Source organism: Alosa sapidissima, chromosome 7, assembly GCF_018492685.1.
Source record: "Alosa sapidissima isolate fAloSap1 chromosome 7, fAloSap1.pri, whole genome shotgun sequence".
NCBI classification, from domain to species: Eukaryota; Metazoa; Chordata; class Actinopteri; order Clupeiformes; family Clupeidae; genus Alosa; species Alosa sapidissima.
Window position 1 is genome coordinate 5,339,991 of NC_055963.1, and position 22,081 is coordinate 5,362,071.

General features: G+C 44.8%; 1 protein-coding gene and 1 long non-coding RNA gene across 6 annotated transcripts in view; both read right to left on the reverse strand.

Moving 5' to 3' along the window:
• Positions 1-10,120: 10,120 nt before the first annotated feature.
• The window catches only part of spats2 (spermatogenesis associated serine rich 2), a 28,276-nt gene continuing 16,315 nt past the window's right edge, over positions 10,121-22,081 (reverse strand). For all 5 annotated transcript variants that reach the window (XM_042098893.1, XM_042098896.1, XM_042098894.1 and 2 more), the window contains 4 exons: positions 11,978-12,087; positions 11,775-11,877; positions 11,482-11,642; positions 10,121-10,524 (listed from right to left, as the gene is read on the reverse strand). In XM_042098893.1, the coding sequence (XP_041954827.1) occupies positions 10,237-10,524; positions 11,482-11,642; positions 11,775-11,877; positions 11,978-12,087 (662 nt within the window). In that variant the 3' untranslated portion in view covers positions 10,121-10,236. The remainder of the gene's footprint in view (positions 10,525-11,481; positions 11,643-11,774; positions 11,878-11,977; positions 12,088-22,081) is intronic.
• LOC121713889 lies at positions 13,561-15,003 on the reverse strand. Its single transcript, XR_006032966.1, has 2 exons — positions 13,939-15,003; positions 13,561-13,633 (listed from the first exon to the last, which is right to left on the reverse strand). It is a non-coding gene; the product is annotated as an uncharacterized LOC121713889 (long non-coding RNA).

The window sequence follows — 22,081 nt, forward strand, 5'->3', positions numbered from 1 at the left end:
GATCTTAAATGTCTGATAGGCACAGAAAATGCCCTTGCTATAAGCCCTGTAATAGCCTAACCTATGTGGGGTGCTACCAACTGCATGACAGGCCTATAGATATGTTCCTAGTGTCTCTGGTAGCCTATGTTATTTCACACAATGTTTCAGTAATTCAGGCTACAAACCGGTACTTGGAAAAGGCAGTTAGATAGTGTTGGATATGAAAATCCTTTTTTATCAACTAGTAGTTCTAGCCTATTATACAGGGGAGACTAAATTCAACCTATAAGGGGTCTGGGGAACACTTTGTGTGCTTTCCAAGCCTGTGGACTTTTGAATAACATTCAAACAAAGTTATAATCGGGAATTGAAAAAAAATTGAATAAAACTGAAATTAATGTTTTTACTCCGGAACAAGTAAAATTGGTTTTGTTGACGTTTTTGGTTAAGTTCATCCAAAAATTGTGTTTGTTTTCTGGTTTTTCGTTTTCGTTATTTGAACCGTTTCTAATCCCTGTTTGTGACGTCTAAGCATTTCTCAAAAGACGTCTTTAAACATTTCACTGAATTGTTCCAATTTCATTGCCGCCATTTGGGACACCTGCAGTCTGAGGTAAAATGGAAGAGTCACAGTCCCACAGTCACAAAGCTATTACAGGAAACTCTTTTTAACAGTGTAGTATTATTGTGCATGCACACACACACACACACACACACACACACACACACACACACACACACAGCTTCTCCTGGCATCTGACATCGTTCTTACTAAAACGAAACAGAAGAGCAGGAAATTAGAGAGGAAGGGGAAAGAAGGAGAGGCAGTGGGACAGAGTAGGAGCAGAAGAGAGGAATCTCCACACCCCGTGCTCCTAAATAACACAGATCAACCAAAAGAAATCCAACGACAACTTATCAAATATCAGCGTGCACAAAGACTTCCATTTAAACCCGTGCACACATGTACATGCCTTCTCTTCAAGCTTTCTGTGTACTTTCCTGTGCATGGAAATACCTGACAAGCACAAGCTGCGCACACACACACACACACACACACACACACACACACAGACACACACACACACGCACGCACGCACACACACGCACACGCACACACGCACGCACGCACGCACGCACGCACGCACACACACACACACACACACACACACACACATACACACACACACACACACATACACACACACACATACACACACACACACACACACACACACACACATACACACACACACACACACACACAGTTTCCTGAAACCTAGCACTGCTTGCTATAAAAAAGTCCCAAAGTCTGGAGGACAGCACTCTCTCTGTCCTCGCACTCTCATCACTAAATGATCCTTCACTCTACAGTACATGTGTCACCCTCTCTCACCTACCTACCCATGCACACGCACCATCCTATGGCCGTGACACACTTGTTAGCTAAAAGGAAATATGCTGCAATATCTACTGCAGACAAAATAGCACTGACCTCCTCCTTCTCCACACACACACACACACACAACACACTTCTATTGTGAGACTGACGAGATGGCACTGTGTAAACATGCTGCTTCAGTTGAATCATTAATCAGAGAGGAAATGGGAGTTAAGACATGCTGACACACCCTTCACACACACACACACACACACACACACACACTTCCATGGAAACCCACCCTGGCCTTAGCACAGGTGACTAGGTTCGTTGCTCTTGTATCGGACTCACATATTGAATCAGACTCGCCCCGGCACACATACCACTCTTTGGTGCTTATTACACGTTTTCATAGCCTCCATTTCTGGACAGCCACATGTCCTCTGTGTGTCTAGGCAGGTGGAGGGTTCCAGGTAACTTAGTGACCAACCAAGTTAGTCACTCAAATCAACCTTAGCATTATCCTTTGCATTACTGAGTGCACTATGCTGTTTTGAAATTTAGGGGCCTCCCTGGTACACCCAAAAGTGATCTGATTCCTCAAAATCCCTTTTTTTGTTGTTGTGAAACATAGCTTAGTTGTAAGTATGCTAAGAGATGAGGACATTGATTAAAAACCATTACTGGATCTGTGTGTGACGCAGGGGTGAGACACCATGCATGTTTCTCAGAAGCGTGTGATAGAGGGTGGGGGAAAACCAATGAAGGAATTTCATAAAAAGGGCCTTCCCACACTCCCTGTGCGAACACAAAGATCCTGTCATGGCACTGCGGTCCACTTTAGCACACACACACACACACACACACACACACACGCATTCACACACACACACACGCATTCACGCACATATACACATGCACACAAAGAGGCTAGCTTATTCATTCATTCAAAAACATTACTGGTGAAAAATGACAGACTTCAACATTTTTAGGTTATGAATTACTTCTGTCCAGAAGCGCCTTATCCACTACACTAGATGTGAAAGCATCAAAAAGCACATATCACTCAACTTAAGGGGAAGTACTGCAGTCGCAGAAATAAAATATACATATTCATGATTGACTTGATCAAAACATTCTAAATTTGCTGAACATGCAGATATAAAAATTGCTGACCATATTTTGCATTTACATTTTCCCAAGTAGGCCTACATGTGGTGGATATTTGGCAGATGCTCCAGTATAAAAACTGAGTTAGGTCTAAGTTCATTTAAGAAAGATGACCTAGAAAAGATGTGCTCTTTTTTGCTTTAAAGTAAACTCTGAACTGCGTAGGAGTTAGAAGATCAAATGAATGTACCACACACATAGCTCAAGACAAGACTGAGCACACAAGCCCTCCGCTGCACACCAACCTCACTGGAGCCTCACCCTGTCCTTTCATCCGCTCTCCCTCTCTGAGCAGCATCTGTCTGCCTCGGCCTCTCTGAAGGTTAAAAGATGCACCTGTTTCTACAATGCTAGCAAAGACAAACAGCAGCCTTATTGAAAGGCATTGAGCAGATATCCCCTCTTCACTCACACACACACAAAGCAATATTCCTATTTTCCATTGCGTACCGTCATAATTCATCAGTCAGCGCTAAAGAACAGAGGGCACATCTGAGAACGGAACACACAGAGAGAACACACCCTTGGAGCTTCCTCCCAGCACACACTGTGATGGATCTGCTGCCATAGTAGTCATTTGTTACCCTACGTTCCTTGTACGTACCAAATCCGTCCACACTCAGTGAGGACTTCTGAACCAAATGTAAACCCATAAGATGGTAGCGATGCCTTTAATGTTAGTGTTCAGACATTAGTGGTCTTTGAAGCATGTCGCTCTTGTCTGCATAGTCTTGCCTGAGAGATGCCTACAGTCATGTCTAAACAGGCCCAAAGTCATTGACCAGTCTCTAGAATGCCCAACCCTTAAAGGTCAAATTGGCTGCCTTTTGCTCCACTGCAGTAGCACTTTACGAAGAGCTAGGTTTCTTCAGGGGGCCTATTGTGTGGTTCAGCCTAACCTTCTCTGAAGTGGCATTTAGGAGCCATCTCCATTCATTGGCTGTGTTTGACTATTGCAGCCTACCTAGACCTCAAATCAGAATTAAATTCTAACCAATCAGATTTTTGGAGGTGACTAACTACATTTGATAAATGGCAGTTGAGGCTTTTCAACAAGGCAAAGAAATATAGCTGGGGCACTATACCAGAAAGACCCCAACATCCCACACAAGTAGACTTGCTAACTAAGATCTATTCAGACCACAACCTGGTGCTAACCACTAAGGTCAGTTCATAATGTTGCTAAATGGACAAGTGTCAAACTCATACACTAACCCAGTACAACGACTCTTTGTGCTCTTACTGTGCCTTCATAGGATCCCACTGTCCACTTAACCAGCTTTCCCACCAAGAGATGGACAGTCCACACACATACACACACGCAATGACTTCACCCCACATCCGCTGGCCACATCACACTGACCTCACCAGGGTCTGGCTGGAACAGTGTGAGACAGGAGAGCGCCTGCCCACAGTATTCTATTCCTCATAGAATGAGTCTTTCTCTCCTTCCGCCTCCTCTGTCGCTCTCTCTTTCTCTTTGGGTACAACTGTTCCGTTTTTTTTATCTTTAGAGATAAATGAATTCTTGGTGGGTTAGCAGACAGTGGGACACAATGGGACTTGTTTATTGTGTGAGAATAAAGGCACCCAAGATGCATTGAGTCAGGAGAAGAACCAAACAGGAAGAAAAGATGGAGCGCACAGAGTCCTTGGTTCAGACTCCCCCAGAAGACTCATCATGGAAAGGCAAAAGGAAACAATCTCTGACCTGCTTTTTTTCTCTCTCATCTAAGCCGACACTAAGAGGTCAAAGCTATAACTTGGAGTAACTAAATCTGGCCTAGCGAGGAGATGCGAGTTAGTGTTAATTTTATCACCTATTTTTAATTTAGTCTTAGTCTTAGTCTTGTGACGAAATGTCCTTTTTAGTCTTTGTCATATTTAGTCATTCAAATATCATTTTTGTTAGTCAAGTTTTAGTCGACTAAAAGTCTCGTCATTTTAGTCTAGTTTTAGTCAAAAGAAAACTAAAGGTATCTTAGTCTTAGTCAGTTTTAGTCAACACATTTTAGTCTTTTTTATAACAAATTATTTCTGATTACCATTTGAGTCTAATAGTGTTTCACACATCTCAATTTTCCAACAACATTGTGTGTCCACAGGGCTACTCGTCTGTTATAATTACTCATTCTGATTTTTTGTCAGTCAGTATGTTTACATGCACAGGTAAGTCGAGCTACAGTTATAGCTCGGCTGGGATTTGACCATAGACAGTAAAAGATTTGACTGGACCACTGTCATATTCGTAGACCAGTGTTTCTCAAAGTGTGGTCCGGGGATCATTGGTGGTCTGCAAGCTATCCCAAGTGGTCCGCGAGCAGACGTGGTAAAATATAATATAGATGAGTTGTTTGCAATATAACTTGTATGTAAATCCAAACAGTTCGGCAACACTGTCTATGTAAGATATGCCAATTTAAATCATACAGTATGAATCCTCTGACACAATAAGCAAAGTGCAAAGACAATAAGCAAGGTGGTTCAGTGAGTAGGCCTATTGTGTAAACTAATTATAGGCTACTGTTGAAGTAGGTCTAATCTTTTTTTTTTTTTTTTTTAGCTAGGGTTAGTTACAGTAAGTGGTCCTGAAACTGAAAAAGTTTGAGAAACACTGTTGTAGGCCAAACTATTAATGTTTTACTCCGCCTCGCTAGATGGCGATATGCGCCCAAACACAACACATTCCTCAAACAGACTCTCCATCTTAGCCATAGCTAACTTGCTAGCAAACTTTCCATATTAGCTTACTTGCTAGCAAACTTTGCATCATCAGTCTAACTAGATGAATAGTTGACATTAGCCTACATGCTGAACATTTTCGTATGGACATTCTGGGGGATGTTCATTTGTATGAGAGAAGCTTCAACTTCTGGGTATGTAGCATTGTGGCATAAAGCTTAGGTAGTTAGCTTGCTAACTCTGGCAGAAATCTCCAGTGTTCTTGTTCCATGTAGTTTCGTGTTGCAGCCACAGGGTTGCAGCAGCAGCACGTAGACTAGCCTCCAGGAAAGCTGTTGCGTATAAACTCATTCGGAATATTTTGAAAACATAACAGCTAGATATTCTGTCTTCTCATTTTGTAGACGAACATGAAGGGAGATTTTATCTTAGTTTTTATTTCATGCAAAACATTTTAGTCTCGTCTTTTTTCGTCAACAATAATGCATCTTAAGATAGTCTTTGTCAGTGTTTCAGGACATTACTGCCGTCTCGTCATCGTCTCGTCTTAGTCATGAAAAAAAAGGTCGTTGACGAACATATTTCCTCTCGTCTCGTCTGACGAAATTAACACTAATGCGAGTTAAGCTAAAATGTATTGGGTAATTGGCTGTTGAGCCACTTAGACTGTCACTAACATACAAAGCCTTGGATAAATGCTACTATTTCTTTCAGGTCATCAGTTAGAATACCTTAGTTTTAGTGTAAGGCCTGTGATAGCAGTTGCTTGTCCATACTGTGTCTGCCATCAAGTGGCCAGTTGGTGTATTACGGTCACCATCTGACTCCAGCTGTGTAGTTTCCGAAAACAAACACACAAATCTACATTCAATAGTCTTTTATCTTTGTTCAATAAAAGCCAACTAAATTATTAATGATAAAGGCCTATTACGTTATATATGCCAGGCATATAACACTATAGATTGTTAATCATAAATGTCTTCATAATATTTTGGCTCTGATCATATCAATTACAAAATTGGCAGTTCTAAGAAGAATTATGGCCACAATAACTTTCCTTATAGTATACAGTATGTTAAGGCTTTTTGCCCTCATTCAGACAGGGCAGTGAAGAGTGGCACTCAAAGAACGGAGAGAGAGAGAGCCCACAATAACGTTGCAAGTGTTCACAGCAGTCTACCCATTATGTTACCTTGCCTTAACCAGACACAGGGCCTGAACCCTTCTAGCACACCACCAAAGCCAGGTCCATGTCTCGCAAGGCAACCTTTTCCAGTATTTTCTTGGACATTTCATGTCATTAAAAAATAAATTAAAAAAATGAACAGCTTTCAAAACATTCCATTCTTCTTAAGACTTTCATGTGCTTTCATAGACCAAACCTTAAATCCAAACCTGTTGGGAGCTGCTGTTCAGGCTCATTGTTGTGTTGAAGTGTGTGGCTTTAACGCTCCTCTCCTGACTAGTGCATTTCCCCCTGGTTCCCTCAAAAAACATCTACAGAAACAGAGGCATGTTACCCTATGCATCCATTCTCTACAAAACAGAATCAGCAGAAGTGACAGATGTGGATAGAAAGGGCATACTAACTAACGGAGAATAACAAACTCTTTGGACCTGAAGGGTACCCCAGACAGTGTGATAAGCTAGCCTGGCATAAACCCCTGATCTTGTGGATGAGTGAATCGGTCACACCTTGCTCGAAGTTGAATTACCATTAGCCATAGTTATATTCAGACTGCGTCCATGGGCACCATCCTAGCCCGTATAGGCTTACCACGTACAGCAAGTCAACATTACAGGTTAGTGACTAAAGCAGCTTACTGAAATACCCCTCTGGTTTGTATGAAGTCAATCCGCATTGAAATATTCCAAAAGGAAGCGTTGAGAGAGAGTGAGAGCTACAGGTCAACTAAGTGTTGGAACACATGAATGGATGGTGGATCAGGGTGTGAAAGAACAACACTTTCAAAGTCTCTGCATTTGCTAACAAGTTTTATTTTATAGTAAATGAGAAGTGTGCCAGTCAGAGGTGGCATGGACAGGGGGGGTCCAAGTGCTGATTATCTGGAGCCAATGAAGGTGAAGGAGGCACCAGGTAAGGGTGTGGTCAGGTAGAGGCGTTGGGGATGGGCTTATGTCTTTGGTCCATACTTGGTGGAAATGGGACAGGGTGGGTGAAAAGTAGGGGACAAGAAGGCACTTGAGTTTACAGTTGTCTCAGGAAAAAAAAAAAAAAGATGATCTGAACCACAGAGGAAAGAGTTGATCTAAACTACTTCTGTAAGGTCCAGAGTTCAATAGGCCTGATGACACAGCTTCATACATAAATTAGCCACCAGGGGGCAGCCAAACAAACGTACAGTTACATATGTACACACTTCAGGAGACGAGAGAAGATGAGAGCAGTGAGCAGTAAATATCATTGACCTGTTGTTCATTCGGGTTTTCCCCCGGTCAGAGGACAACTGTTTAAAAAGACTAGAACTAAAAGCTTCAAAAAGGCAGTACAAATGAAAAAGAACAGTCTCTTTGGTGAACACCTTTACAGAAAGAGGATAAATGTCCAAAAACAGGACAAAATCAGACAAAAACACTGAAGAATTTGAGAGGGAGAAAAAAAAAAAAAACAGGCAAGCTGAAAATCAGTCTCGAACCTTGTGAGAGAAGGCTGCTCTGCTGAACATGTCTGTGGAGGATGGGGTGGGGTGTAAGGCTACATTGGCAGTGCAAATGTGGGCCGAGGCATGAGTGAGTCCAAGTTATGACTGACCGCTAAACGAGCCCTGCACAAACAGCTGGACACAGAGCCCTGTGGGAAGCAGCTCCAGTTAAGTCACTTCACTGAAAGCCCTCATTACTTTTAAGAAACGTGTGGGCCAAATTCACCATCCTACACCTAACGCTGACCGTTAGCACTAGCCCACGCCTATCCTGCACCAGTGGGGATGAGAAACATGGTTCTCACTGCTTTTAGGAAATACTGGGGTGTGGGTGGAATCTAAAGGGAAAGAAAAACTATGGTCGTCCATAAGAAAAGGAGTTGAAAGCATTTGAACTGAAGAGCACAGTTTAGGGGTTCAGGGTTGTTTTCAGAAGCCATGTCGGCATGTAGTGAATTCTGCACAGGCGTAAACGGCATGTTAGTGTTTGAAGTGACAGGCTCTCTTCACGGAGATCCAGACGATTGAGGAGATAGCACTGACTCACTGCCTTTGGGGGGGTTGTCTCATGGCTGGAGGTGATGGAGGCTCAAATGCCCCCATGGAATTTGACTCTCCCCAGGTTGGGCAGCGGTTGGGGGCAACTGCCGCAGCAAGGTGGCTACAATGAGGTATATGGCCTAGAGTTTGTTCAGACATTAAAGATGTACATTAATGTGGAGGATTCTCTTCAGTACCTCTTCAGAACATGCACACACACACACACACAGAAAAAACGTGGAGGAGAGGTGGAGGCTGAGAACCAAAGGGGGCTATATCGAGGAAGAATGTCAACTTGCGTGTGGGTAGATGTGAGGCTTGCTCGGAACGGACTGCATACGTACACACAGAGTGCTCACTCCATGCTCTGTGACGCATGTTGCACATATCCAGATTTTGGAACAGCAATAGATCCTTTCAGTTCTACATGCATGTGGACTCACAGTGCGGGTGTGGCTACACCTCCACAATGAAGACCAGCGGGAAAGTGAACACATCTGAGAAACGCCAATCTGATCTCTAGCTCTCTACATTCATGCAGGCACACAGACAAACACGCATATACACACACACACACGGTAAGAAGTCAGATGATTTTGTTTGTGCAGCCACGCACATCTGCACAGACAGCTGGACGGTGTAAGAAGAGAGAACACACACACACACACACACACACACACACACACACACACACACACACACACGAGCGGCCCTTGTGGATCCACGTGGCAGAGGAGGAGGAAGAGGAGGAGGAGGAGGAGGAGGAGGAAGAGGAGGGATCTTAGCTGTGTGAGAGCATCTGAGCCAGGAAGAGGGTTTGGCAGCTCAGCCTGTTAGCCCATCCCAGCCACAACGGCAGAACTTGGGCTCCAGTTCTACACAGCCCAGATCAGAAAACCAGATCAACGACTTCAAAAAACTAACTAAGACAGTCAAGAAATCAGAAATCAAGAGGAATATAGAACACAAATTAAACAGATTTTTTAAAAACAAAAACAAATTCTCAAATTAAAGCTTACACATATTGTTGATGCCCTTACATAGTGCACTAACACAAATACAAATTTAGACTAGATGGTTTGCTAATAGTCTCTGGAATGAACGTATAGGTGTGCGAACGACACCAAAAAAATGTAAAAGTTTAAAACAAAAAAGGAGGCATTTGGAAAGCGCCTGGGTAACGGGGAGATAAGGAGGGATGGAGAGAGAGTGAAGGAGGAAGAGAGAACGTCCACAAAGCGCCTGGGTAACGGGGAGATAAGGAGGGATGGAGAGAGAGTGAAGGAGGAAGAGAGAACCTCCACATTCCTTCATGAGTGGCCCGAGAGAAACAGGGCAGGGGAGCTTGCACAGGTGGCACTGGAGCTCAGCAGAGAAGATGTAAACTTGAGTTTGATTCTTCATGGACAAGGGGATGCAGGCGTGGGCAAATAGGGCAAATAGGGCAAATAGGGCAACGAGTGGTGAAGGGGAGAGGGGAGAGGGGAGAGGGGTCAGGGGTGGGGGGAGAGGGGTGGGGGTGGGGGGAGAGGGGAGAGGGGAGAGGGGAGAGGGGAGAGGGTGGGTGGGTGGGAGGGGGACTGTGGAGACCCGACTGGCCAGTCATGACACATTCCAGTGGCCTGGTCCTTCTTCTAATGTGCGCCGGCTGTACTGCTCAGCTGCTCTGAGGACTTCAGCTAGTTTTAACGCTGTGTGCCACTGGTGTGTGTGCGTGTGTGTGTGTGTGTGTGTGAGTGTACAAGATGGCCAGGCTTGGGGGTGGTGGGAGGGCGAGGCGGGAGGCTATGTGCTATGACCGTGCACGGTGTGCGTGTGTCAGGGGCAGTGGGTTCGGGGGGGCCTCTGAGGAAGGCCGTTATGAGCTGGATGAGCTGGAAGAGCTGGAGGAGTTGGATGAGCTGGACCATCGTGACGACTGTAAGAGGAAGAGTAGGCCGGGCCCCGGCTGTGGGCAGAGTTAGTGCCGTCGCCGTGATGGCGGTCGCCATGGTAGCGTTCACCCTGGTACCGATCTCCTTGGTAACGATAGCCACCACGCCCAGGGTTCCTGTCGTGGTAGGAGCCATTAAACCGCTGACCTCCGCGCCTGTTACCCTGGTAAACCTGAGAAAGAATACACAAAACAAACAAACAAATAAACAATAGATCACCCTACTCGTACCAAAGTAAGATGGGGTCAGCCCTCTATCAGTCGAACAACATACACTGCCGTTGGGTGTTACTTAGAAATGTCCATTCCACTCCATTATAGGCAGAATACCAGCTGAGATCAGTTGCATTGTTTTTTTAAATCAGGGCAGCAGTTTTCAGATTACATTATGCGCTTACATAATTGCAAGAGGGTTCTCCAATGTTCTCAGTTAGCCTTTTAAAATGATATCAGATTAGTAAACAGAATGTGCCTCTGGATCATTGGATGAAGGGCTGCTGATAATGGGCAATGTGGATTAGCCCGTCTGAGCAACACTGGCAACAGAGAAACACACACAGTTTACCTTGCGCACAATACACCCGGCCATCACAGAGATGAGCAAGAGACCTGTGTGCAGACAGGACTGCACGCACACACACACACACACACACACACACACACACACACACGAGTGTCCTCACCATCTCCAAAAAATTGCATTAAAGATCAGCCATTTCTTTCTACAACAGTCATTTACAACATTAATGACGAAAACAAGGACATTTGTAAGTGACTCCAAACTTTTGAATGGTAGTTGTATGCACAAATCAGCACACAGGTCCTCAGTGAGCTGGAGCTGAGGCGCTGGGGGGCGTTGCCCTGCTCACCTGTCTGTGTGGCGTTGCCCTGCCTACCTGTCTGTGTGGCGTTGCCCTGCTCACCTGTATGTGTGGCGTTGCCCTGCTCACCTGTATGTGTGTGGCGTTGCCCTGCTCACCTGTCTGTGTGGCTGGTTGGGGGGCGTTGCCCTGCTCACCTGTCTGTGTGGCGTTGCCCTGCCTACCTGTCTGTGTGGCGTTGCCCTGCTCACCTGTATGTGTGTGGCGTTGCCCTGCTCACCTGTATGTGTGTGGCGTTGCCCTGCTCACCTGTCTGTGCGGCTGGTTGGGGCGACCTCCGGGGGGCGGAGCCTGGGTCTGGGGGGCGCTAGCAGAAGCTGCTGACGGAGCCGACACTGCTGGGCCAATCAGGGAGGAGGAGGAGGAGCTACAGCGAGAGCGGCTGGAATAGCCCGTCTGAGGGTGGTACACTGGCAACAGAGAAACACACACCGTTTACCTTGCGGTCAATACAGCCGGCCATCACAGAGATGACTGCACACACACACACACACACACACACACACACACACACACACACACACACACACGAGTGTCCTCACCATCTCCAAAAGACGTGATGTTGGCCTTGAGGGGCTCCAGTTCGTAGGTGAACTTCACAGCTTTCCCCAAATCCTCGTCATACTTGCGCTCGCTAACAAAGTGCTGTGCACCAGAACACATCCATTAGAGCACATTCCTCAGTGTGACAGCGTATGAAGATACAGAGGGATGCAATCACATGAGATGGGCAAATGTGTGGTACCTTTATGTCTGCGCGAAGTTCGCTTAGCTGGTCTTCAGACATGGAGGCTGACTTATCGGTCAAGCGTCGGAGTTCTTCTGCTCGCTTCTGCCTGCCATCCAGAATAGCCACTGCAACACAAGGCAGTTCCATCAAAACACAGGCACACTCACAGAGCATGAAATCACTGCACTGAGGAGACTTATACAGACTTAAGGATGGTTTATTGAGTAAATGTTTATCCTTTTACATCTTAAACATACTAAAAGTAGGCTACAAATACAGGCTGATACAGGTTAGGCTTCTAGGCTATTCTCCACACTGACAGGCTGCAGAGAAGAGGCATGCACTCTCTGGGAAACACGCACAACCTTGAATGCTGACAGCTGACTCGTTTTGTAAGAGAAGTGCAGGAAATGGCATGAGAAACATCAGTGTAATGCTACTGCAAGTATTCAAATTAGGCTACGAAACAAACAAGTAATTTATAAAAAATAAAAAATAAAAATTAGTCACAGTAAATTTGAACCAGCTGCATGTTGGATTAATCACAAAAAGGCACATTTGGACAAATATTGGCAAAACCGTTATGAGTTGGCCGATATCGATATGCACCGATAAGTTTAAAAATAGCAAAAAATGGCAGAGATATCGTCTAGAGCAGTGTTACCCAAACTTCCCAAACTTTTTAAAAATGACAGACCATCGCGACCCATATTGTTTTAGGCCACAGGTTCTCAAACTTTTCAATAGCATATAGCACATAACTCGTTATATTAGCCTATTTCTGGAGGTTTCTTTGGAAAGTTGAATCCATATTTTTCTCTGGAGTTAAACGTTTGCTTGTTTGTAGGCCTTATACTAAGGCTGTGTATTGATGTTGTGACAATTGGCTATGTTGTAAGAATGTGAAATGAATAAATATCAAAACAAGAGGCTTTTATAGCCAAAAGATAATGTGCCTTTACTGTAGCCTAGTATAGTTTGCGAAGTGGAAAACGAGAGGAAATAATAGCTTTTAAATTGTCAATATAAATTGTAGCCTAATATAATGCACTGTTGTGCGTTTTAAATCCGAAATAATAAGGAATGTGAGGAAGTTGCTGTTAACTTTAAAGAGTGCATCTCGAAACTGTACAGCCTATGACGCAAATTGAATATGTCCAGTAGGCTACACAGATGTCTGCTTGACAGCACGGTAACTAGATTTTAATCGGTCAACGGAAGCAGCTGTCCGTTAATGTTAGTGTCGATTCATGTCCTTTGCATTTTGCAACTGCGAGGTCCATGGCAGGCGCCCCACAGAAATGTTTCATTTTGCAAGTGAGATGCACGCTGCCCCCTCTGCGACGCGTTCGCCCCCAGTTTCAGAGCTATTCTAAGTGCAAAATTGCACAGAGGGCCATGACTCAAGTTCTCAGGGGATTTTCTACTTTACTTCTGCCCAAACTTGAAAAAGGCCTTGGTCATCAACAGGGTTAGATCAGTTGGAATCAACTCACACGTTTTCTTCTTTAATCTTTCTTCTTTGTTTTATTTAGTTAGCTTCTCATGTTCAATTATGATTTGTTATTAGTTAGATTTGGTTACAATTTGCAGTTGTGCAAATAATCAGAAGTTTAACTCAGATTAAATCAGTTTACATCAGGCTATGTCAGATTGCGTCAGGTTGAAAACCTTTACAAGAAAGAGAAAACAAAACACAAAATACAGCAATTACCAAAAACTGCCTACCTTCAAATATACAAACAAATATAAAGTTCTCCTTAACCTTACATTCATTTAACTATGCAACATTACTACAAAGGCACAGTCACTACCGTGGTTTTACTCCCATGCTTCTACTATCATGCTATTACATGAGCTAACATCAGCACAAGGCAGTTAGAAATTAGCTATGTTAACTTTAGCACTCTTATCAACAAAATTTGCATTTAACATTAAACAACTGAAATATATTAACATCAAAACCATCATCCTACCAGTAGCATCCCTGGAAATGCCCAGCAAGTAAAGTATTTCCCCACTTCACCCTTTATCTTCAATAATAATTCACCATGTGCTTCTCAGCTAAACTTCACAGCTTCTTACTACATGTGCTTGAAGATAGCTCTGCACTTCCTGCTTTCTGGCATGAGAACTGTAAAGTCTCCACTTCCCTTTTCAAAATAAAAGTCTCTTTTTTTTTTTTCACTCAAAACAAAAGTCCCTTTCCACTTGCGATACAGCAGCACACCTCCCACTTGAGCTCCTGGTTCCAGAACCCAAGGAGGTCACGTCCTGTTTCTCTGGAGCGTGCCGGATCTTCTCTTCATTGCTCCTCCACAGGAATCAACACAACAAGACGTCTGACGTCTCTGTGTAGGACTGTAGCAGGGATCTTGTTGTTCTTTGCTGCTGGAGTACTCCTACTATGTTCTTCATGGGATGGCTTCTTGATCATGACTGGATAGCTGGGAAACGTCCTGACTTTGACGTCTCTCACGACTCCTTTCTCGTCAGGACATGCACTGATCACTCTGCCTACTTTGAACTGACCTCTTAAGGCGTTCTGATCCGCAAGCCACACAACATCTCCTACTGCAACATTCCTCTCCTTCGTGTGCCATTTGCTTCTAACGAAGAGGTTCGGGCCTGCCAATTGACACCACTTCTTCCAAAACTTATTTACCTCTGACTGGATCACTCGCAGCCTTTTGTAGGGGTAACCTTCAAATTGGAAGTCTCCTGGGTCTCCTCTCAAGCTCGACCGCCCCAGCAGGAGGGAGTTTGGAGTGATATACTCCACACAATCTTCTTGGCTTTGTGCTCTCGCATCTACAGGCCTCTCATTGGCCAGATTGGCTGCCATATACACAAACGTCTGGAATTCTCCCCATGTGAAGACTCCATTGCCCCCTACGTTCTGGAGTGCTCTCTTTACAGTTCGCACTGCCGCCTCAGCTGCTCCATTTCTATGAGGCGAGTCCGCAGGATGGATCGTCCAGGTCCACTTCGTGCCATGCTTGGCTGCCTTTTCCTCCAACCCTGATCTTTCCAGGTGCTCCAGGAACTGATACAGGTCTTCAAGGGCAGGTTTGGCCCCGACAAAGTTGGTGCCTGGGTCAGACCATACCTTGCTGGGGTGTCCCCTCAGCGACGTAAATCTCTGGTAGGCCAGCAGAAATCCTTCTGCAGACATATCACTGACAATATCAGCATGAATGGCTCTGGATGCCATGCAACTGAACACGATACCCCACACTTTCAGCCTCGCTCTCTTCTTCACCTCATCTTTCACTTCATATGGCCCAAATAGATCCACAGCAGTGAACTGAAATGGGGCTGCTGGTGTGGTCCGCTCAGGCGGTAAGTCACTCATTATTTGTTTGCATCTCTTTCCTCTCGCTTTTCTGCAGATGACACAACTGTCCACTACTTTTTTGGCTATCCTTCTTCCCTTAACCACCCAGGCTTTTCTTCTCATCCTCAACAGTGTTCCTGCTATACCCTCATGATTGACATTGTGTGCTTCTTGTGCAAGCAGTGTAGAAATCCATGCGTCTTGAGGGAGAATGGGCACTAAAGACTTATCTTCTCTGAAGGCCTGGATTCTGCCGCCGCAGAGAAGGAGTCCATCTTTGTGCTTAACCACCACTAGCCGGTTGAGAGTAGTGTCAGGGAATGTTATGCCTTCTTGAGCTGCGAAGGAGAGAGTTCTGGCATACTCACAGTTTTCAACACTGAGAGTAAGAACTTTACATTCTCCTTTTGAGGGTGATGCCTCCCACTTTGATTTCTTTTGGGTCTGATATTTCAGGCCTAGCCAGATGTCAGCAGCCTGTCTTATCCAAGCAATGACATTCACCAGTCTGGACAAGCAACTAAACCTCTTCACCTCCAAAAGATTTTTGACAGCTGAACCGGTAAGTGTCTTCCTCATTGCAACTTCACCCTGTTTCACTCCTGGATCAATTTCTGATGCATCAGGGCAGACAGTCAGGTGAGTAGGTTCAGCACCATTCCTTTCAACAGAGTCTTCAGCTTTAGTGTGCTCCTGGGAGGTGACCCTGTGGCATCTCTTCACTTGACCTCTTGTCATTACTGCTGAAAAGGCCTTCCTCTGTAGCTTACTAATGCTGTCCCTTGCGTCAGCTACCACTTCCCTAGCTGACTTTATTGGCCATTCTTCTAATGGCTTCCTCAAAAAATCCGGTCCACTTTGCCATGTCTCTTGCAGATCTTTCAGAGAAGCTCCCCTTGTAATGGTGTCTGCTATATTGAGGTTCCCTGGGATCCACCACCAGTCTTCAACTGAGACAGACTTTTGGATTTCTCCTATCCTGTTGGCAAAGAACGTCTGGTAGCCATAGCTGTCTCGCTGAATGGCTCCCAATACAGTCTGGCTGTCAACTAGATGAAACCAGCGCTCTATCTCCATCCGGCCATGCCTCTCCACATACTTTCTCAGTCTGGCTGCAAACACAGCGCCACAGACCTCAGCTTTTACAGCATCTCCTTTCTGGTCCAGTGGCGTCAGCTTGGCCTTAGATTCCAGCAACCTGATGTCTATACCTTCATCCGTTTCCCATCTAAGGTACAGAACAGCTCCGTAGGACTTGTCACTACCGTCTGAGAAGGTAATAGCCCAAGGTTTCCCCTTCCAGCCTAATGGTGTAAGGCTTCTCTGAAACTTTACTTGTCCCAGCTGTGCATACTCTTCAAACAGCTTGATGGCCTCCTCCCTAAGGCCCTCAGAAAGTGGCTTGTCCCAGGTGTTTTGGGCCAGATTTCCACTCCCTGCTTCCTGGAACGCTTTCCTAACGAGGATGGCACCTTTCTGCTTTAGTGGCGTTACCAGTCCAATTGGGTCATAGAGCCCAGCAACCTGACTCAGCAGTAGTCTTCTGGTAAGAGGATCAGGCGTTTTTGATCTCACCTCCTCCACAGACAGGTCTTGGCCCGTTCTCATCTTCCCTCTCCTTCTGGAGAAGTTGATTGATGCCATCATGTAGAGTTTGTCTTCCTCTGCTAGATATCCCATGCCTAATGCCTTGTTGTCCTCATCTCTCATCTGATTTGGCAGGACAAGCGTTTTGTGCTTCTCAGAGAGCGTCCTTGTCATGAGGTCTGTTACTCCATTTTCCTGCCTCCCACTTTGCGCAGACTGGACCCATGGCTTCAGAGAAAAACCACCTGCTTGGAGAATCTCCTCAATCTCCTTGGTCACTTCACTAAGTCTGTTTGCATCATTGTGGGATGTGAGGACATCATCCACGTAGCTGTCTTCCTCCAGCACCCTTCGTGCCTCCTCCAGGTGAACAAATTTGGTAAGCCTTGCTGTTTCACGCATAGCCAGCTGTGCTATGCATCCAGCAGGCCTGTCTCCTATATTCACCCTTGTGACGGCGTACTCCCCTATCTCTTCATCCTGCCGGTCCCTCCAAAGGAATCTGTGCAGATGCATCTCGCGTTCCTCCAGCCACACCGAGTTATACATCTTCCTGATGTCTCCTGAGGCTGCATGCACTCCTTTCCTAAACCTTAGCAGGACAGCTCTGATGGGGTTCAAGACATCTGGCCCTTTGAGCAGCAGGTCGTTCATGCTCACTCCCTTGAACTTTTGACTGCTGTTCCACACAAGGCGCACTGGAGTAGTGACTGAGTGGGGATTTGGTGCTACTAGATGACTCACGTACCAAACTGGTCCTCTCCAGTCCTCAATCATCTTCTTTGTGAGTCTCTTTGCAGCTCCACGGTCGACCATCTCGTGGACTTGAGCAGTGTAAGCAGCAAGCCACTCTGGTTCCTTCCTGAGCCTTCTCTCAGTTCTTAAGAAGGTGGCCTCAACTCCACTTCGGTTATTGGGAAGGCAAGCAGGGTCCATTATCCAAGGATACCTTGCATCCCAGTGTGGAGACTTGCTGTGTTCATCCTCTATGATGTACGTAAGGCCATCTTTTATTATTTCAAGTTCCCTCTCCTCTGCTAAGGTCATCTCCTTTCCTCCAGGCTGACAATTCCCACAACGACATCCACCACATTTCGGCTCGCAGGCTGCACCGATACTGTCCCATTTCCACCATTCAAGGAAGTCACGGTGAGTTGCGGCTGTATGCCTAGCTTCAATGATGGTGTCTTGAATGTGAAGTGTCTTTGTCATGAAGAGGACCTCAGTAGGGATCTCCTCATATTTGATGGCAGCTGTTCTCATAGAACGAGCAAAATGTGTCTTTGACTCATGTGCCGCCATGTTCACTTGCTCAAACAGATCAGGGTGTGCTCCGCCCACCGTCTTTCCAAGAGGACTCTCCCACAAGACGAGATCTCCCACAACTTTCACCCTTTGTGGGGCAAGTCTCCCTTCTCTGTGACTTATGAGCAATTCAATCTCCTCAGGTCTTCTTAGCTCCTCAAGTTCAACTTCTGGGAAGAATTTCCTCAGCTCTTCAGGCCTAACAACCTGGTGAACTTTGGCGATCTCCTTCAGCCCATAACAGATTAGTTCATGAGCCCTCTCAGTTCCCTTGGAGGTTTTGATTCGAACTCTGAGGAGGTATCTTCTTGTGGCTACTTTGGTAGCCATTCCACCAACTCCATGCACAACAAGTGTGATCTTCTCACTCCTAAGATTCAACCTGTTGGCTGCTTTATGAGTTATATAATTGGTGTCCGAAGCCAGATCCACAAGGGCTCCGATTTTCTGACCTGCATTGGCGGTCACTTCCATCAACATCATAATGACAGGGAGTTCTCTCAATCCACTTTCTTTGAGGAGGCTCACCTGGCACTTGGCAGGACAGCTAACCTTCAACGAGTTATTGGTGAAGGCCTTCCTGCATCGATCAGCTAACTCTGGGGTAAGTTCACACAAGAATTTCTTCTGTTCCTCAGTTAAGCTCTTTTTGTCTCTGTCCTCTGTCTGAGGTCTCTCAAGTTCACGTCTCTTGTTGTTTCCTCTTGGACAGAGAAAGAAGTGGTGATCCGAGGAGCCTCTTTTCTTGCAGTCTGCATTTCTGCACAGATAGGTGTCTCTGCAGTCATCATCAGACTTATGGCATCCCAAGCACTCCCTGCATGCACCAGTCCTTTTCACAGCAGCTTCCTTTTCTGATAGCTTCAGACCCTTGAACTTCTTGCAGAAGAAAATCCTGTCCTTATGTTTCTCATCTCCACAGATAATGCACCCATCCTCAGAATCCTCTTTCTTTGTGGCTTTAGTCGAGGCATATTTCTTTTTGAACTTCCTTTCTGCTTTGTCTGTCTTCTCTGGCTTATCTGTGATTCGTAGGTGATCTAGCCTCTCGAAGATCTCCTCCTGCTTCTTCAGAAAAGCTAGGAGCATATCAAAGTGGTTGTCTTGAGTCACACCGTTGCTAGGGTCCACCATGAACATCAGCCAGTCCTTCTTCACAAACTCTGGAAGCTTGCTCTCTAACGACTTTACCACCAGTGGGTTTTTGATGGCGCCGGTACTTCCTAGATCTGTGAGATCAGCAAGTGCTTTCTCTATGGTCTGGATAAGGTCTACTACTTTTCTAGGTTGATTTCCTTTAACAGGTAAAATCTTCTCAAGCTCTTCAACGATTTCTAGAGCGATGGCATATTTATTACCATACCTATTTGCTAGCACTCTGAAAACATCATCTGCTGTGCTGTAGGTTGACAGGCGAAGATCTTTCACAATCTTTTCTTCTACACTATCAAGAAGCTGAATCTTTTTGACCTCTGGCGAACCGGTTGGCTCTCCCTGCTTCTGAAGGCTTTCCCAGTCTGACTTCCAGCGGTGGAAGTCTCTTTTATAGCCACTAAACGTGGGCAGTTTGGTTGGCTTAATTTTCACTACTGGTATTCTTGGCCCTGTTGGTTCCTGATTCACGTCTGCACCTTGCTTCTCTACAGCAATCCTTCGTGCTCTGGCAAAGTCAGCTTTCCTCATGTCAAGCTCATTGTAAGCCACTCTCAGGTCCTTGCTTCGCTTACGAAAGTCACTTTCCTCTGCACTAGGTATCCATGACTCCCAGGCTGTGAATGTGCTAGATGTTTCTTTGATCAACTTTTCCAGTACAGTATGGTGGACTTCAAATCCTTCACAGTTACTGCTTTCCACAGGTATTCCATACGCATGCCTACTGGCTTTTTCTGCTTCTTCAAAAGCAGCCTCTAGCATTTCTGATCCATATCTGCTCCAGAGGCTTGTTTGAACAATCTGCTTCACATCATTGAACTTTTGCTCACATTCACTGGCATAGTCCTTTAGGCTTGCATCCTGCTCCATACTAAGCTCAGCATCTTCACCTTCTTTATTGCTTACAAGCTCTGCTTCTAACCCAGTCCTGTAATCATCATTGGCCTCAATGACTTTCCTTGAATCGGCAGAGAGCTTCATAAATTCTTGTCTGAGTTCTAACTCAGTTAAATCACCTGCTTTTCGGCAGAGATAGTTCGCTTGCTTTGTAAAGGAGATCTTTGCAACTGTTCTGTCTTTCTTTAACTGCTCCAGTGTTTTGCCGAGAGCTTCGACTGCCATCTTGATTTTAACAATTCTTTTCTCTTCAACTCTTGAATTATTGAATCAGATGAATTGATTGGATTCCTGGTGCCTCTTGAATAACCTTGTTGTTCAGCAACTCTTCTCTGCATCCACTCTCTGGACTCACTGAAGCCGTTAATCTTCTAGCCTTGATGCAGTTCCTTGGTTATCAAGCAGCACTGTGGTGGGTTTCAGGTGGCACAACGACAGTCTTCAGCTGTACTGCAGTGTTGCTTCTCAACTGTGCAGTTGCTTTTCAACTGTGCCGGTGGTTTTCAACTGTCAAGTTCTCAGGGGATTTTCTACTTTACTTCTGCCCAAACTTGAAAAAGGCCTTGGTCATCAACAGGGTTAGATCAGTTGGAATCAACTCACACGTTTTCTTCTTTAATCTTTCTTCTTTGTTTTATTTAGTTAGCTTCTCATGTTCAATTATGATTTGTTATTAGTTAGATTTGGTTACAATTTGCAGTTGTGCAAATAATCAGAAGTTTAACTCAGATTAAATCAGTTTACATCAGGCTATGTCAGATTGCGTCAGGTTGAAAACCTTTACAAGAAAGAGAAAACAAAACACAAAATACAGCAATTACCAAAAACTGCCTACCTTCAAATATACAAACAAATATAAAGTTCTCCTTAACCTTACATTCATTTAACTATGCAACATTACTACAAAGGCACAGTCACTACCGTGGTTTTACTCCCATGCTTCTACTATCATGCTATTACATGAGCTAACATCAGCACAAGGCAGTTAGAAATTAGCTATGTTAATTTTAGCACTCTTATCAACAAAATTTGCATTTAACATTAAACAACTGAAATATATTAACATCAAAACCATCATCCTACCAGTAGCATCCCTGGAAATGCCCAGCAAGTAAAGTATTTCCCCACTTCACCCTTTATCTTCAATAATAATTCACCATGTGCTTCTCAGCTAAACTTCACAGCTTCTTACTACATGTGCTTGAAGATAGCTCTGCACTTCCTGCTTTCTGGCATGAGAACTGTAAAGTCTCCACTTCCCTTTTCAAAATAAAAGTCTCTTTTTTTTTTTTTCACTCAAAACAAAAGTCCCTTTCCACTTGCGATCCAGCAGCACAATGACTGGTAAACAAACTATATCCTAATAGAAAACTGATAACTTAAATGGTATTAGCTAGGCCTATTAGACAACATAAATTGTGCTGGCGACCCAAATAAAATCTCCTGCGACCCACCCGTGGGTCGCGACCCAGTCTTTGGGAACCAAAGGTCTAGAGGAGACTCTTCTGCAATGTCATCTGCAATGCTGTACATGAAAAGCCATCACCTCCATTATCTCAAATTAGTATGTAATACAGTGATGGCCAAAAGTGTTGGCACCCATGCTAAAGTTGACTGAAAAGAGGAATATAAAATCATCTTTTCGAAATTGATCTTAATGCCCGTGAAAAATGAGGAAATATCTAACCTTTAAGGACACCAATTTTCTTAGTGAATGAATAATGTATCATAAATAAATAAATGTTCTTCCTTAAAATACAGGGGTCATAAGTATTGCCACCCCTATGTTAAATGGTGTTATTTCAGTTAGCCTATTAGCTGGTTTGTTGCTCATTGAGCTC